The 14186-nt window shown below is 33.9% G+C and overlaps 1 protein-coding gene across 1 annotated transcript in view; it reads right to left on the bottom strand.

The window, feature by feature from the left end:
- LOC108748585 (beta-1-syntrophin) overlaps positions 1–14186 on the bottom strand; it is a 283761-nt gene that overhangs the window by 104088 nt on the left and 165487 nt on the right. Inside the window, exon 3 of the mRNA XM_018486825.1 lies at positions 4351–4539. Within this exon, the coding sequence (XP_018342327.1) occupies positions 4351–4539 (189 nt within the window). The remainder of the gene's footprint in view (positions 1–4350; positions 4540–14186) is intronic.

Genomic DNA, 14186 nt, shown 5'->3' with positions numbered 1-14186 from the left:
AATGGAAGAGAGTTTCGGTAACGAATGCGTACTACTTAAAATTTTAATTCCTTCTATTATTTAATTATGTTATTTACACACACACACACACACACACACACACGCACGCACGCACATGACGTAAAAAATCAGGAGACACAGATTCCATAAATAAGTGTAAATTCATTTAAATAGTATAATACAAGTACCTTTAATAGTTTAATTATAAGTTTATTTGAAGAGAGTTTCTGTAACGTATTATTTTGCGAAATCAATGGCACAAAACTTGCTTAAATTCATATTGTACAATACGGTTTATCGCATTCTTGCCAAATGTGTGCCCATTTAATCGAGTCAAATGTGAAACATCGTGTGCATTTTCATCTCAGCGATTTACGAAGCTGACAGCCGCTAGTAGAACACCGGCTTTTGCAATTCATGATCTAGAAAAGCCCCGGCAAGCTTTCGAAACGGCGACGAATACAGGCCCGCCTGTTTGTTTCCAACGCGCGACGAGTGTAACTGAACGTTTTCAACCGCAAAATGATGCTCGCGGTCGCAGGCATCGTGTAAACACGCGCATTCAACGCAGCAAAACCGTCTTTCTCTATTTTTTTTTACGCCCTTCTCTGACATGCTACGCTTTTGTTCTCCTTTTGCCACAGGCCATGCTTGCACTACATAGGTATGCTCATTTGCACGTGGCACTGCATCATAGCATTTAGTATCATCTCTTACTATCGTTATCTCAAACATCATAATCAACAATATAATTGTACACTTAAATATATGCAGGTACAAATGCAGAAGCAAGAGTTGCGGTAGATCGAAATCAAAGCGAGTATGCTATCCAGATGCAAATGCAAATTTAAGTACAGCCCCAGATACTTACGAGGGATACTTACGACCCTCGTAAAAAGTGTAAGATTTCAATTTTTAATAAAACTTTCATACATATAGGTTACATAAATAGGTGAATTAAAAAAAATATTAACTGCGGCCAATAAACGATTTTAAGGGGTGAAACAATCCCTTTCAAAAGCTATTTTCAACTTTTTTGTTATATTTAAAAAAATTATTCAAAAAGATGTTTAAGATAAACAATATTCTTTTTACATAAAAGTTTTATAATGTGAAATTGCCTCTATTTATCTACGTTAATAATACTTTGCATAAAAATATTGTAACTTTAAAAATATAAATTTGAAAAATAATTATCTTTAAAAAATATTATTGACGCGTATAGATAAACAAAGAATTTTATAATGAAACTTTTATATAAAATATATTTTTTTACCTTAAAAGTTTATCTTTATATCTTAACAAAGAACTGTTTTAAATAATATAAATAGTAATATATTCTAAATTCTGTTACAACTGGTATTTTCTAAATTCATCCGTTTTGTATATATATACTTAATCTGTACACACACACACACACACACACACACAAAGTTTCATTAAAATTAGAAATTTGACACTTTGTGAGATTCTCTCGTTAGTAAATTGATGAAAGTATATGTGTTTGTAATTATAAATACTAAAAACATTCAACTTTCTCCTCTCCAGTCGATTTCCTATAATCATCCCTCCTAATACCATAAATCTCATTTTTCGACGATCGAGATTTTACCTACACTTTAACGCAAAAGGATTACGATGGTTTGCGCGCAGCGCATGTCGAATTTATCGTTCTGTTATCATTCATGTTCATCGATCGGGGCAATATGAATGCAATCATCGTCGCGGCAACGACATAAAATTTACTGCAACGGCCGTAAAATTTACCGTTGACCAGAACGTTCATCAACTGCACATTCGCTGTCCGCGAGATCGTTACAAGTAACCGACGATTGAAAATTATCGAAAAATCGAATCTAACACAAGGCATCTCCATTCTCGATCCAATGATAACGCCACATCGTCTTGAGATTATTAAACGCGGTTTAAATTACTTTCCATTGCAATTTCATTACGATTAGCGCTAAAATTTTTCTACTGCAGTGCGGATGCTACTAAATTGATTTAAGAAATATCAACGCACGGAAATATCAGTTACTCTATGACATAGCTTAGCGAGATGCCGGCAAGAGATACGGCACGTCTCTGATTGCGTTTCTTAGCTTACAGCTACCCCTTACTGTCCATCCCGTCTGTCAGCACCCCTTTCGGCACCCGCGCCGACCGCACTTGTCTCTTCCCTTCTGCCTTCTCCTCTCTTAACAGCGCGGCTATTCTCTCTCGCGGCTTTTTCTTTCAGTCCAGAGAGAGTCCCAGGGTCGGATTTAACTCCTCAATCTCAGACGTTCTTTTAACTTCAGTCTTGCTTTCTATATACGATAGCGTATGTCGTACTCCGTGCTTTCAGTTATTATTCTTAAGGTGCAGAAGAATTGATTAAACGCACATATTTGACTATATATATTTGATACCAAATACGTATAATTGTAGGTACGTTACAAATTATTAATCCTCAATTACTATTTTTCAGACTTCCCTCGTTTTAACTATTTTAAGCTTTTTAAATCTCATATAGTTACAATGTATAATTTCTTCTCATAAAATATTTTATCGTGTATTCATGAATGAAATAAACATTAACAATCGAGACAGGAATGACAATGAAGTAAACGGACAATACGGCTGTAATAGTAGAGACACTTAACTAAACGGCTCAAATAAAACAACCACTGCGTGCCACGTATGGGACCACCGCTAACAATCCCCAAGAGGTGAAAATTTGCACGAGCGGCCCTGAACGGAGATGGCGTGCTTAGAGTAAACGGGGAAGAGAAGAAGAACGGAGAAGCTTTACAGAATTAAGGAGCCATTCGCCTTTCATTAACTCACTACGAGCCCAAGGGGGAGAGATATTCCCTTCGTGCTAACTCATCCTCAGTTTATCACTACGTAGACGGAGGGAGGCGACTGTCTCCGATAGAAGGACTGGACTTTTATCCTGCCGCGAGGCCATTTACCACCGTCGCTGCGCTTGGCAAATAGGTAAACGAGATCTCTCCCGATTCTCCTAAACTCTTCAACCGCGATCTAGATTGCACTACTTCGTTAATCAAGACGATAAAACGCGCAATCCGTTTGCGTTTTCCATTCCTCTCTCACGTTTATTTTCCTTTGAACATCCTCGAGTTTTAGATTAAATTTGAAGTAATCGGCGGCTCTCGCCTTAATCGCCTTCAATACTCCTTTAGAAAAGAGAAGTTCAATAAAGTAATTATAGTTAACGACTCCTAATTCATTTTCTTGTTTTCGCTGAAGAAAGATTTGTTGATTTGTTGAACATTAATGTCGAAATACAACGGAAGGTGTCGCGCATTAATAAGTATATAATTTCTAATAAATACGAATTATATAAAAGTCGCCGGATATTTACTTAATGACAGATTTTCGAAGACATTTCGAAACAGAAATTACAAAATAAAAATATCAAGGCTTTTTCAATAAGAACCGATTAAAGAGTTTACAGATAAAGCTAATATTTCGTGTCCATTCAAATACGACGAAATAAATAGTACTGTCATTAATCGCTTTAATGATACTGAAATTATTACATAAAATCACAAGCATGTATGTATGTATGGAAAGATCGATTTTGCTGAAGTATTTAAAAATTTAGTTACAGATCTAAAAATAACTTTGTTCGACCGTCTAAATAATTATGTCAAAATGATGCTCAAGTATGATGCTGCAAAAAGTTTTGACAGTCTAACAATCAGTTTAAGAATCCTTATACATAATTATTTTAATGATTTAACAAAATTATTATTTTCGAATTTGTATCTAATTAAATTCTTAGATATTTCAACAGAACTGATTTTTCCGTCTAAAATTATGACAAATGCTATGCACATTTTTAATAAGAAAACGTTATTATATATGTGCACGGAAAAACGCGGTTTTGCTGAAATATCTAAAAATTTAACTGTATATAGGTCTAATAAATTTGTTTGGATCATCAAAATAATTATGCAGGACGCTTAAATTGGCTACTAGAATGTTAAAATTTTTTGTAGCATCGTAATTAACGTTTAAACGTTCCGCATAATTATTTTGATGGTCCAACAAAATTATTTTCAGACCTGTGTCCAGCTAAATTTTTGGATCCTTTAATAAAACCGTCCTTTTCCCGCTCCGAGTTCCTTGCAGAAGTCAAATTTAAATTGTAACAAATTGCTTTAAAATGAAAGATACATTGAGTTAAATATTTGTGTGGTAATCCTCATGTAGGTACATTGTAACATATTGGGAAATAGCCAGGGTGTCACAGATCCAACCGCACAACCGACGAATTAATCTTTACATGGCAGACGAGCTGCACAAACCACGCATCGACTTTTCGGTGTTAAGACTTACCGGGATCGGAAGAGGGATGCGCTCTGGTGAGTCTGCAGAGTTGTAATGGCAGATAACGAGTATCCGCTCGTGGTGGTGACTTTGGCGGCGGTGGCGTCGCGCTCAGGAAACCGCGTTGAAGTTCCCAGCCCACTTCCTGGATGATCGAAGCCTTCCTGAAGTACGGCGTCACTTCCCGCAGGTACTTCACTGCAACAAGAAAACACGTCGTCAGAATGTGTCGCAAAGCAGATCAGTTAAAAATACAAATGTTTTTGTTTTATCCCTTAATTCTTATCTAAACTCTCTCGGTGACTTACATAGGTAATATACCGTTATATATATATAGGGAATATTATGCAGTCTATTTTAATTACATTACTAAATTTTTATTCTTTTTCTCGTTCTATAACACCTCCAGATGATTACCTCATTACAGAAAATATACACGAAAGCAATTAAAAATGTATTGCAAATATTTTTTTAACAAAATAAAAAAAATTAGTTAAAAATTACAGATTTTTTTTTATGTATTTGAATGAAATACAAAATCTTTGGTGGTGATTAAAACCTGAAATTATTTCAATAAGAAGTAGACATGTTTGCAAGAAATAATTACAACAAAGTGATCAAATTTTCATTTAAATTATAAAATTGTAGTATAAATATTGACTTTATTAAACTGTTTTATTATGTATATAATTTATTTTTATACGAAAGTATACATTTCCAATTTCAGTCACTTTTTGCAGAGACTATTCACCTAATACATCTTTAACATAGATATGATATTTCTATATCAATAAACTGCTTCTAATCAACTTTTAGCTCAAGAAATAGGATAACTGCGGGTAATACGCCAGTTGAGGAAATATGCCACTCGCTGTGTTTAACAATGATGCCGATTAGCAGCGCTTGCGTTAGTGCCACAAAATTATTTACAATTGTATGCTTAACGTGTTGCATAAGTATCAAAAATTTCCTAGTAAGAGTATTGTTTATATGAGGTAAATATGACGGTATGGTATACAAAAATGTGCTTCTTATAACTTTTATAGTGCTTTATGTAAGTTATTATTTAAACATTACACAATATTTAGCTCGATTAACTTGTTAATCTGTTAATGTAGGTTAAAAATGAAAATATTTAGTACATGATTCCTTTTCTTAATAGCCGTATTGTACAGGCTCATCATAAGATGAAATGGCGTCTTGGGGCAATGTGCCACTTTTGTTAGAGTAAAATGCCAGTAGACATTTTCTCTAATATAATATATAGGTTAGGGCGCTATAAACAAATGTTTTGCCTCATAATTCTGTTGTGACAGGATATTCGTACATATTGACAAATATTTAATAAATAAACTTAAATATTTATTTATTTGCTTATTATTGTATTACATATATTGATTTATTGCTCAATTCAAAATTCTAAATAGAGAATACAGTTTTTCAACCCATTTTAATGGATTGAATTTTCTTGATTAGTGGAACTTGGACTACTTGTTCTTTTATCACATCCGCGGTTCCAGCATAAAAATATGATAAACACTATTCATATTTTCTTAAATGTTATCCTCTCTCATTTATCTTCTCTTACAATTGAACAAAGATTAAATTTCCATATACATAATAGACGTAGTACATGTAATGTACAAGTTGAAGATAAATATTTTAGGATCCCTTACGTCAAAGTCTATTTCCGAAAGTTTCCTTCCTATTTCTAATATGTTTCATTGCAAACTAGCCTTTTCTATCCCCAAACACATTAAAAAGTCTTATTAAGAGAGGAAAAGACAAGTTAGATCTCCTATCTAATCAGAACGTTGTATATAAGATTTCTTTTGACGATTGTGAGGCGAGCTATGTTGGTCAGACTAAAAGAAAATTAAGAGATTACACGAGCATATCTCTGATATTAGTAAAAATACTGATTCCCCTACTGTCATAACCGATCATCGTATCAACGATTTTGATCACAATTTTAAACGGAAAGATGTGAAAATTGTGGATTGCGAATCTTCGTACAATAAAAGATTAGTGTCTAAAATGATTCACATCAAAAGACAAAAAACAAGGTTTTAATAAACAAAATGAGACTGAATCATTACTTGAATCTTACTTACAGATTATACAATCTCTCTCTCCTTCTTAATTGCTTTCTTTCTCTTTTTACTTCCCATCTTCCCATTTTCCCTTCCCTTTACTTTACTTTTCCCCCTCTTATGTTTCTCTTCCTTTCTAGTATACCACATCAATCTTCCCGTTTAGAATGTCGATTTTATATTGTCTCTGAACGTCTGAGAGAAATGACATTTTTCACTCTCGTCGCATTGTCTATAAGATTAGACGACTTTTTTATATTATATACACTCATAAGGTATTTATTCTCATTTAATTTAGCTGCTACTAAATTTATTATATATAATTTGTATATCGCATAACTTCTTATTAATGTTCTTCAGTATACTTTCTTTGTTATATATTACTATTTTATTCTTATTCTTATTTCTTGCTTTTTAGATTGTTATTTCTATCATTACATTATATTACTATTACTTATTCCTAATATATTTTTACATTATATTTGTACTCTTTAACAGAAATAATTATGGCTCTATAGTACATACAAATTACCAGAGGAATACACTGTTAACAACACTCTGATTAATATCTACTGCATACTGAGCGATATTATCGATAACTTTAATACTGCGATCGAAAGCGAATTATAATTTTATGTATCTTCTCGTTGTAATATTTTCATTGCTTCTTGTTAACATTGATAATGGTCCGATATGGATCGAAATGGATTGTTTTTTTGTTTTGTTTTATTTATTGCCGGCATATTAAAGTTTATATTTAGCTAAATGACAATTTTATTTATTAACGTTTTCAATTTTTAACTTATAACGATTAATCTTAGGCTTACAGCCTTTTTCTTTCGGTTTTAGACTATTTGTATCACTATGTAAATATAAAGTAAAACAAATACATAGGTTGCTGGAAAAGTTTCTGCAATCTAGTACTTCCACTGGCGCCAACGTTCTGTTACTATCATATCCGTAAAATTAGACGTTTTTAACCTATAATTCAATTGACAGTTTGTATCCAAGCCAACTAGTTTTGCTTGCATAGTATTTTAAAAGAAGTTATTTTGTAAGAAAATAGAAATTTCGCGTGAAAATTTTCGGGCAATGATTTTTTACGATTACAAATGTAATCTAATTCCGAAACAATGCATCGATCGACTTTGGCTTTTAGGGATAAAGCACCATCCAATAGGACTGTTTATAATTGGTTTGCCGACTTCCGCGTGGATGTACCTTTCTTAGTGATGAATTCCGTGAAGGTCGTCCATCCACGTCTGCTATTGCCACTAATGTTGATGCTGTACGTGAAATGATTGAGCGAGAAGAAGACCGGCATATAAAATACCGCGAGATACAGGCATCCTTAGGCATTGACATGAAAGCAATATATACGATTTTGCATGATCACTTGAGCGTACGGAAACTTTGCAATCGTTGGATCCCACACAATTTGACCGAAGCTCAAAAACAAACTCGCGTTAAATGGAGCAAAGAAATGCTCAAGAAATTCAACCGAGGTCGGTCAAATTTGGTCTACATCGTTACTGGGGACGAAACATGGATCTATTCGTATGAGCCCGAAAGTAAACAACAATTCACTGTTTGGGTATTTCAAAATGAACCGAAACCAACAAAAGTTGTTCATTCACGCAGTGCTGCCAAGCAAATGATTGCTTGTTTCTTCGGACATGTGACAACCGTGACTTTAGAGAATCAAAGGACTGTAAATACTGATTGGCATACAACAATTTGTTTGCCAGAAGTCATAAATGAATTGCGTAGAACAAACCGAAATCGTCGCATCATCCTTCATCATGACAACGCCACAAGCTGTCACAAAGCAGCACGTCAAACTGTTGATTTTTTATCCAGTAATAACGTCGAATTGATGACTCATTGTCCGTATTCACCTGATTTATCATCTAATGACTTCTTTTTGTTCCCAAACATTAAAAATAAGATGCGTAGTGAGCGATTTGAGTCGCCTGAAGCAGCTGTTGAAACATTTCGTACACTGATTTCTGAGGTTACAACCTTAGAGTGGAAAAAATGCTTCGAAAATTGGTTCGAGCGTATGCAAAAATGTATCGATCTTATAGGCGAATACTTCGAAAAAACAATAAAGCCATTTATTGAATTTTACATGTTTTTTTTTCATATTGTTTGCAGAAAGCTTTTCCAGCAGTCTACGTATTTATTTATACGTTTCGTATTTATCCATTACATACTTTTACTTTTAAAGAAGATCCAAGATATAGTTGGATAATATCTAATTGTTACTGTAAATGGATTCACCAGGACTGTTCATAAAAAGATATATTTCTATTGTTAAAAACGTATGTCAAAGTTTTATATGTTGTATAACTTAATTTATCGAAGTTATTACTTATATTCCTTATATTTATATTATCTATATTATGTTACAAATTTATTTTATTTTATTTTCATCCTTAAAAAATCATTAATAATGTGTTCCTACAATAATAAAAAAAACAAAATAAATGTTATACTTAGCATTTTTTTGTATGTGGCATATTATCTGTATGGTGGCATATTATCCATTTTTCAGCACTTCAGTGTTTCTTTATTTTTAATAATAAAAAATAAAGATATTTGATTCCAATCATATACAAATAACAGATAAAGAATGGAAGAAAAAGATCAGTATGTAAAATTATGTTAAATTGAACAAATAATTAGTCAAAAATCTAATTTCGCTTAAGTGTGGCATATTTACCCCACTTACCCTGTTTTTCTCTTTTCTCATAATGCAACATAAGCGTCTACGTATACTACATTACAAATAATTATATTCTATCGTGTTGGTATATCGTCGCAATAATAATTGTTGCAATAATTTTAATTTTATCATAACTTTTTTATTAATAAAAAAAATTTTTTTTTTATAAATAAAAGGAAAAACATTTGTTGTTACAAAGTTTAATATATTTATATTTATATTTTTTATTATAATATATATATAATCTGTATATTTTAGCATAATTTTAGAATTACACTTTATTGAAAGAAATATTATTAAATAATGTTTTATTTCCTTTCAACATGATTTGTCATGTTTATCTTTGAGAAAGAAAACAAATACAGATTCGTAAATGAGTCCGTTATCGAAAAGAGAGAGTAGATTCTCCGAAAAAACTTTAAAACTTTAAAACGATGAAAAGCAATTTACTTTTGACGTACTTTACATTACTCGTATAAGCTCAAATATTTACGCGTTCAAGGACCTGCAAGAATTCGGCTGCGAAAATGTAACTTTCTTTTCGAGAGAGACGGCGACTCTGAAACGAAAGTCGTGTCGCGGAAATCGAGTATCGACCTTTCAAATTGCGGGGGCTCCTCCGCTTAGTCGACATCTTGTCGGTCCTATTACGCGAAATTTAATGGAGAACGTGGAGACAGCGACGAGACGGGAGTGGAATTCTGATGTATCGTATCCACGATGATCCAATATGTTTGCCATAAGGCTTCATGTGGATGGTATGCGCAGCCAGCTGTATTTACTCCCTTTCGATCTCAAACGACGTTTCCGCAGATCACGCCAATCCCCTTGATTGAATATATCAGCATTCATCACCGTTAGTGTTCAATGTCAGCGTCTTTGTTTTCATATGGCTTTAGTTTTATGAAAGTTATGACGAGGATTTTACTTTGATTAAATTAATTTATATCAATATATAACCTCTCTCTCTATTACGTTCTTATCATCATTACCTTATTATATTACATAAATTCTTCTTATATATAATAATAGACGCACATTTATTTCTACATAGATATTAGATATTCGATGATAGAGCATGATCAGCACATCAGCCGTTAAAAATGAGCTCTCGCAACTTTGCATTATATTTAAAATTTTATTTATCATTTTAATCTATTAATCAAATTGGATGAATAATATAGGCAATTTCTGTCGAGCCGATATCCTGCGGAATTGATTTCATTCCCAAAGGTTTGATCGAAGGGGTAGGGTTGACCGGCGGCCGCGTATCCACGGTCGAAGATCAAGCTCCCATCCAACTTTTCATGCGCGCACGTACTCTCGGCGACCTAGCTGTCGTATGCCGACGCGCAACGTATTTCTATTGAATTTATTTCGGTGCCGTGGACGGTGCACGTTGCTGATTGCAGCTACATCGAGCCGACCAGGCAGGCAGGCAGGCAGGCAGTCATCGGGACGCCCGCGCCGGACCCGACGCAGCGCAACGCGCTTCGCTTGCCAGTCACGTATTCCTGCATCATTTGCTATGGGTTTCATACCAGCCATAACTCTACGGATATATCCACCCCCTCCCGCTTCCATAGCCTCCCCACCACCACCCCCCCTCCCCCTTCCTCCCGCTTTCTCCCCTACCTGTCCTCTCCTCTCCTCACCCTTTGGCCTTCGACCGCTTCAAATCCCACGCCATAACTGCTGCGTCGAAATTGTGTCCTCGCAGGCTCGCAGCTCTTAATCCGCCACGCATTCATCGCGCGAGGAAGTAGCGTCGGAATTAATCAAGTCTTGCCTGTCGTCGTTAATTTGAGCAAAGGCCGCTAATTTTCATTCGCCAGCGAGCTGTTAATCGCGAAGCGGCCTTTGACAAAATAGAATTCACGACGGGATTGAATAGCATTGTACCGCTTGCGAGTCGGCAAGCATAGTGTCGTGGAATGATGTGACGAGGAGATCGGTAAGCTTTGATTGAGCTTTCACGTAGGTTTGTTTAACGGTATTGTAGCAGCTGCTATAGACTCGTCTGGTTGCATTTAGACCCAGTAGAATAGACTTGGACATTTATGATTTCTAAGCCATCAAATGGCAAGTTGCATGCACAGCTGCTAAATGAAATGTAAATTCACAAATGTGAATATGTGATAATAATGAAACAGATAATTAAGTATCAAGTTAAAAATGTAAAATATAAACAAGGTATTAATTCTAAAAGTGGTAAAAAGGATCACATACAATATGTTATACATACTATTAATGTAAATACACATATTCGTCAAGTCTGTAAACACAATTAATTTAACAAATTCTTCAATTTTGGAATTTAATATCGTATTGAATATCATATTTAAATAATATAGAACTTGTGCTATATTTATATAAACTGCTATTACTCGCTGTTACTCATATAAACTATGCGTTTGTGTATTTTCTTCGTGCGGAAAAACATAATAATTATATTTCCGATTGTACCTACAGTTGCAGAATATTATTATACGTATTAATTAGAAAATAATTAGGCCCTCCATTTATGCACTTATCTTCTTTTGCTGGTGTGTGATTTTTTTGTTGATTGAATATGCAAGTTGTACGCGATAAAAGATCGAAATTTAAGCCAGCTATTAAAAAATAATCATAGGTCCAAGAGGACCTATTACCGCGTCCGGCTCCATCGGCACATTCTGCTCGCATTCGCCGTCGAATCGCTGGGTTAGCCAGTGCAGCGTTGCGAATCAATCGACCATAATCGCACCCGTTGAATCGCGTTCTCCCGTTTCCTGCGTCTGGAAAAAGCGTTTCGATGGCAGCCACGCGTACCGCATATCAATAGCCCATCTCGTCCCGAAAGCTGGCGCTGGCCCCCTGCATTCAGGAAGGATGCTATATGCGTCATCCTTGTTGTGGCCAGATAGGAGACTGATAAACCGGAAGACAGCTATCGCGCCTATACTCGGTAAATCGATCATGGCTCGATCCCAAGATCGTAATTCGATCTTTGTACGTCATTGCCTGTCGAAGAAGCATAATGAACAATTTAAACATTTGTGTTGCGTTCACAATGTGAACAAAAATTACCTAAGGTTTGTCCCAAGAAGTTTCACACAGAGTTCTACAACCCAAACTTCTTTATCTCTTTGTATTCTACTTTGATATTTATTAATATGTATTAAATAAAGCAGGATTATTCAATTATTACATTATTTCGTTTGCTTCCTGGTAACTAATAGTTAATATAATGGCTTTGAAATGTGAGGAAGGAATAGGTTAGGAATTTTGCGTTCCCAACCAGAAAACAACAAAAGAAATCTTACAGTTTGATAGTAAGTAAATTGCGATGATTAAACAAAAATAAAGATATAGAAACAAAAAAAGTGTACGTAACACACACCAAAGTATATCCATATGCATTCAAAAATTATTATTATATTATTATTGCAGGTACACTCCACAGTAAAATATTTTATCTATAGCTCCATCGTTATCTTTATTATTAACTAAAGATTCATTTCGCTGCACTTTTATTTTACTTGACATCTTGCTTCGTCGACAGACTATCTCCAAAGCGAATGTTGTATCTCGTACAGATAAAAGAGGGAACGATACCGCGAAGAACGTGTCTAGCTATTCGTCCTGGGACCGATACTCGTTTCGAATTCTCCTGTTGCGATTGGCAACAGGATTCGGATCTTGCGAACCCTTACGAGGTGAGAACCCATTTCTCTCTTCACGACCGTAAAGCTTCCAGGAATTTCTCTCAAAGGATCCCTATATAGTAAAACGTTCTCTACGTGGGGGAAATTTCTCGACAGATTTTTGAGTTCTATAAATCCTGACAGAACCACCGCAAGCCATCCGAGAAAAAGACATTAGGCAGAAAGCCCTCGCAATTTGCTTTCCGTCCTTTCACCTCACGATAAGCAAAGTTCACGAAAAACAAATCTTTTACCTCTGCTTAGCAAAAGCTCCCACTTTCCTGTGTTAATATTTCAAAAACAAAAAAGACAAAATTTATAGAACACCTACTTATCTTAAATTTTTGCTACAGTAACATTTAGCTGTATTACATTTTTATAATTATAAATATAATTGCAGCCATATTGCAGAAATATCATATATATGTATATATAATATATATCTTAATGTCAGGATGTATACTCTCAATTTATTAAATCGGTGTTCAACAAATCGCTTCGATTGATAGTCTATACGATCTCCCTCCTAAATTTAATACTGTCACTTTTCTATAAATCGTATATCTCGGAAACATGATATCCTGTCGATAACGAGGTTTCAGGAAATGCGCGCGACATAAAAGTTGAGAAAAAATGTCGCGAGAGCTATCGACCGAACAATTGGCGGTAGTACATATTTTGTATAAAATTGAAATTATACAATTTAATAAATCATGTAAAAATAAGCATATTGAATAAATTAATTCTTTAAATATATTTTAATCCGTGAATCGTTCCACATATATTCCGATATAATAGATGAATATTCATTAACTTTTAATCAAATTAATTGGAAATATTATCAAATCATTCATCTGATATTACTAAATTTTTATTTAAAAACAGTTTCATTAATTTTATTTAAGATTATATACGGAGAAGTATATAATTTTTAGTAGTTTTTATATCCGCAGTTACTTTCACAAATTTCAACTTAACTGAGTTTTTATGTATGGATATGTGATAAAGGAGAAAAGAAATTCATATGCCTTCTGCACACATGTAAATATATATAAATATATATTATGATGAAATTATAAGTTATATCTTTGTGAAAATAACTGCTTGTATTTAACTTAAATTCGTCAAAAAAAATATTAGTAAAAAAAAAATAAAAACAGTTAAGGCCGGAATTTATAGCCGTAAATAATTTTTAATCTTTCATTGAGAATGTAATTAATTACAGATTTATATTTTGAATTAACATTTTTAACTGATCTCTCTTTTACGAATATGTTTAAAAAATCTGTTATTATTTACAATTCATAATCTCTTATATCCAATTAGTAGTTCAAATAA

The sequence above is a fragment of the Trachymyrmex septentrionalis genome, unplaced genomic scaffold (assembly GCF_001594115.1).
Source record: "Trachymyrmex septentrionalis isolate Tsep2-gDNA-1 unplaced genomic scaffold, Tsep1.0 scaffold235, whole genome shotgun sequence".
NCBI lineage: Eukaryota > Metazoa > Arthropoda > Insecta > Hymenoptera > Formicidae > Trachymyrmex > Trachymyrmex septentrionalis.
The sequence above is the reverse complement of the archived record's forward strand: the minus strand, read 5'-3'. Positions and strand labels throughout refer to the sequence as shown.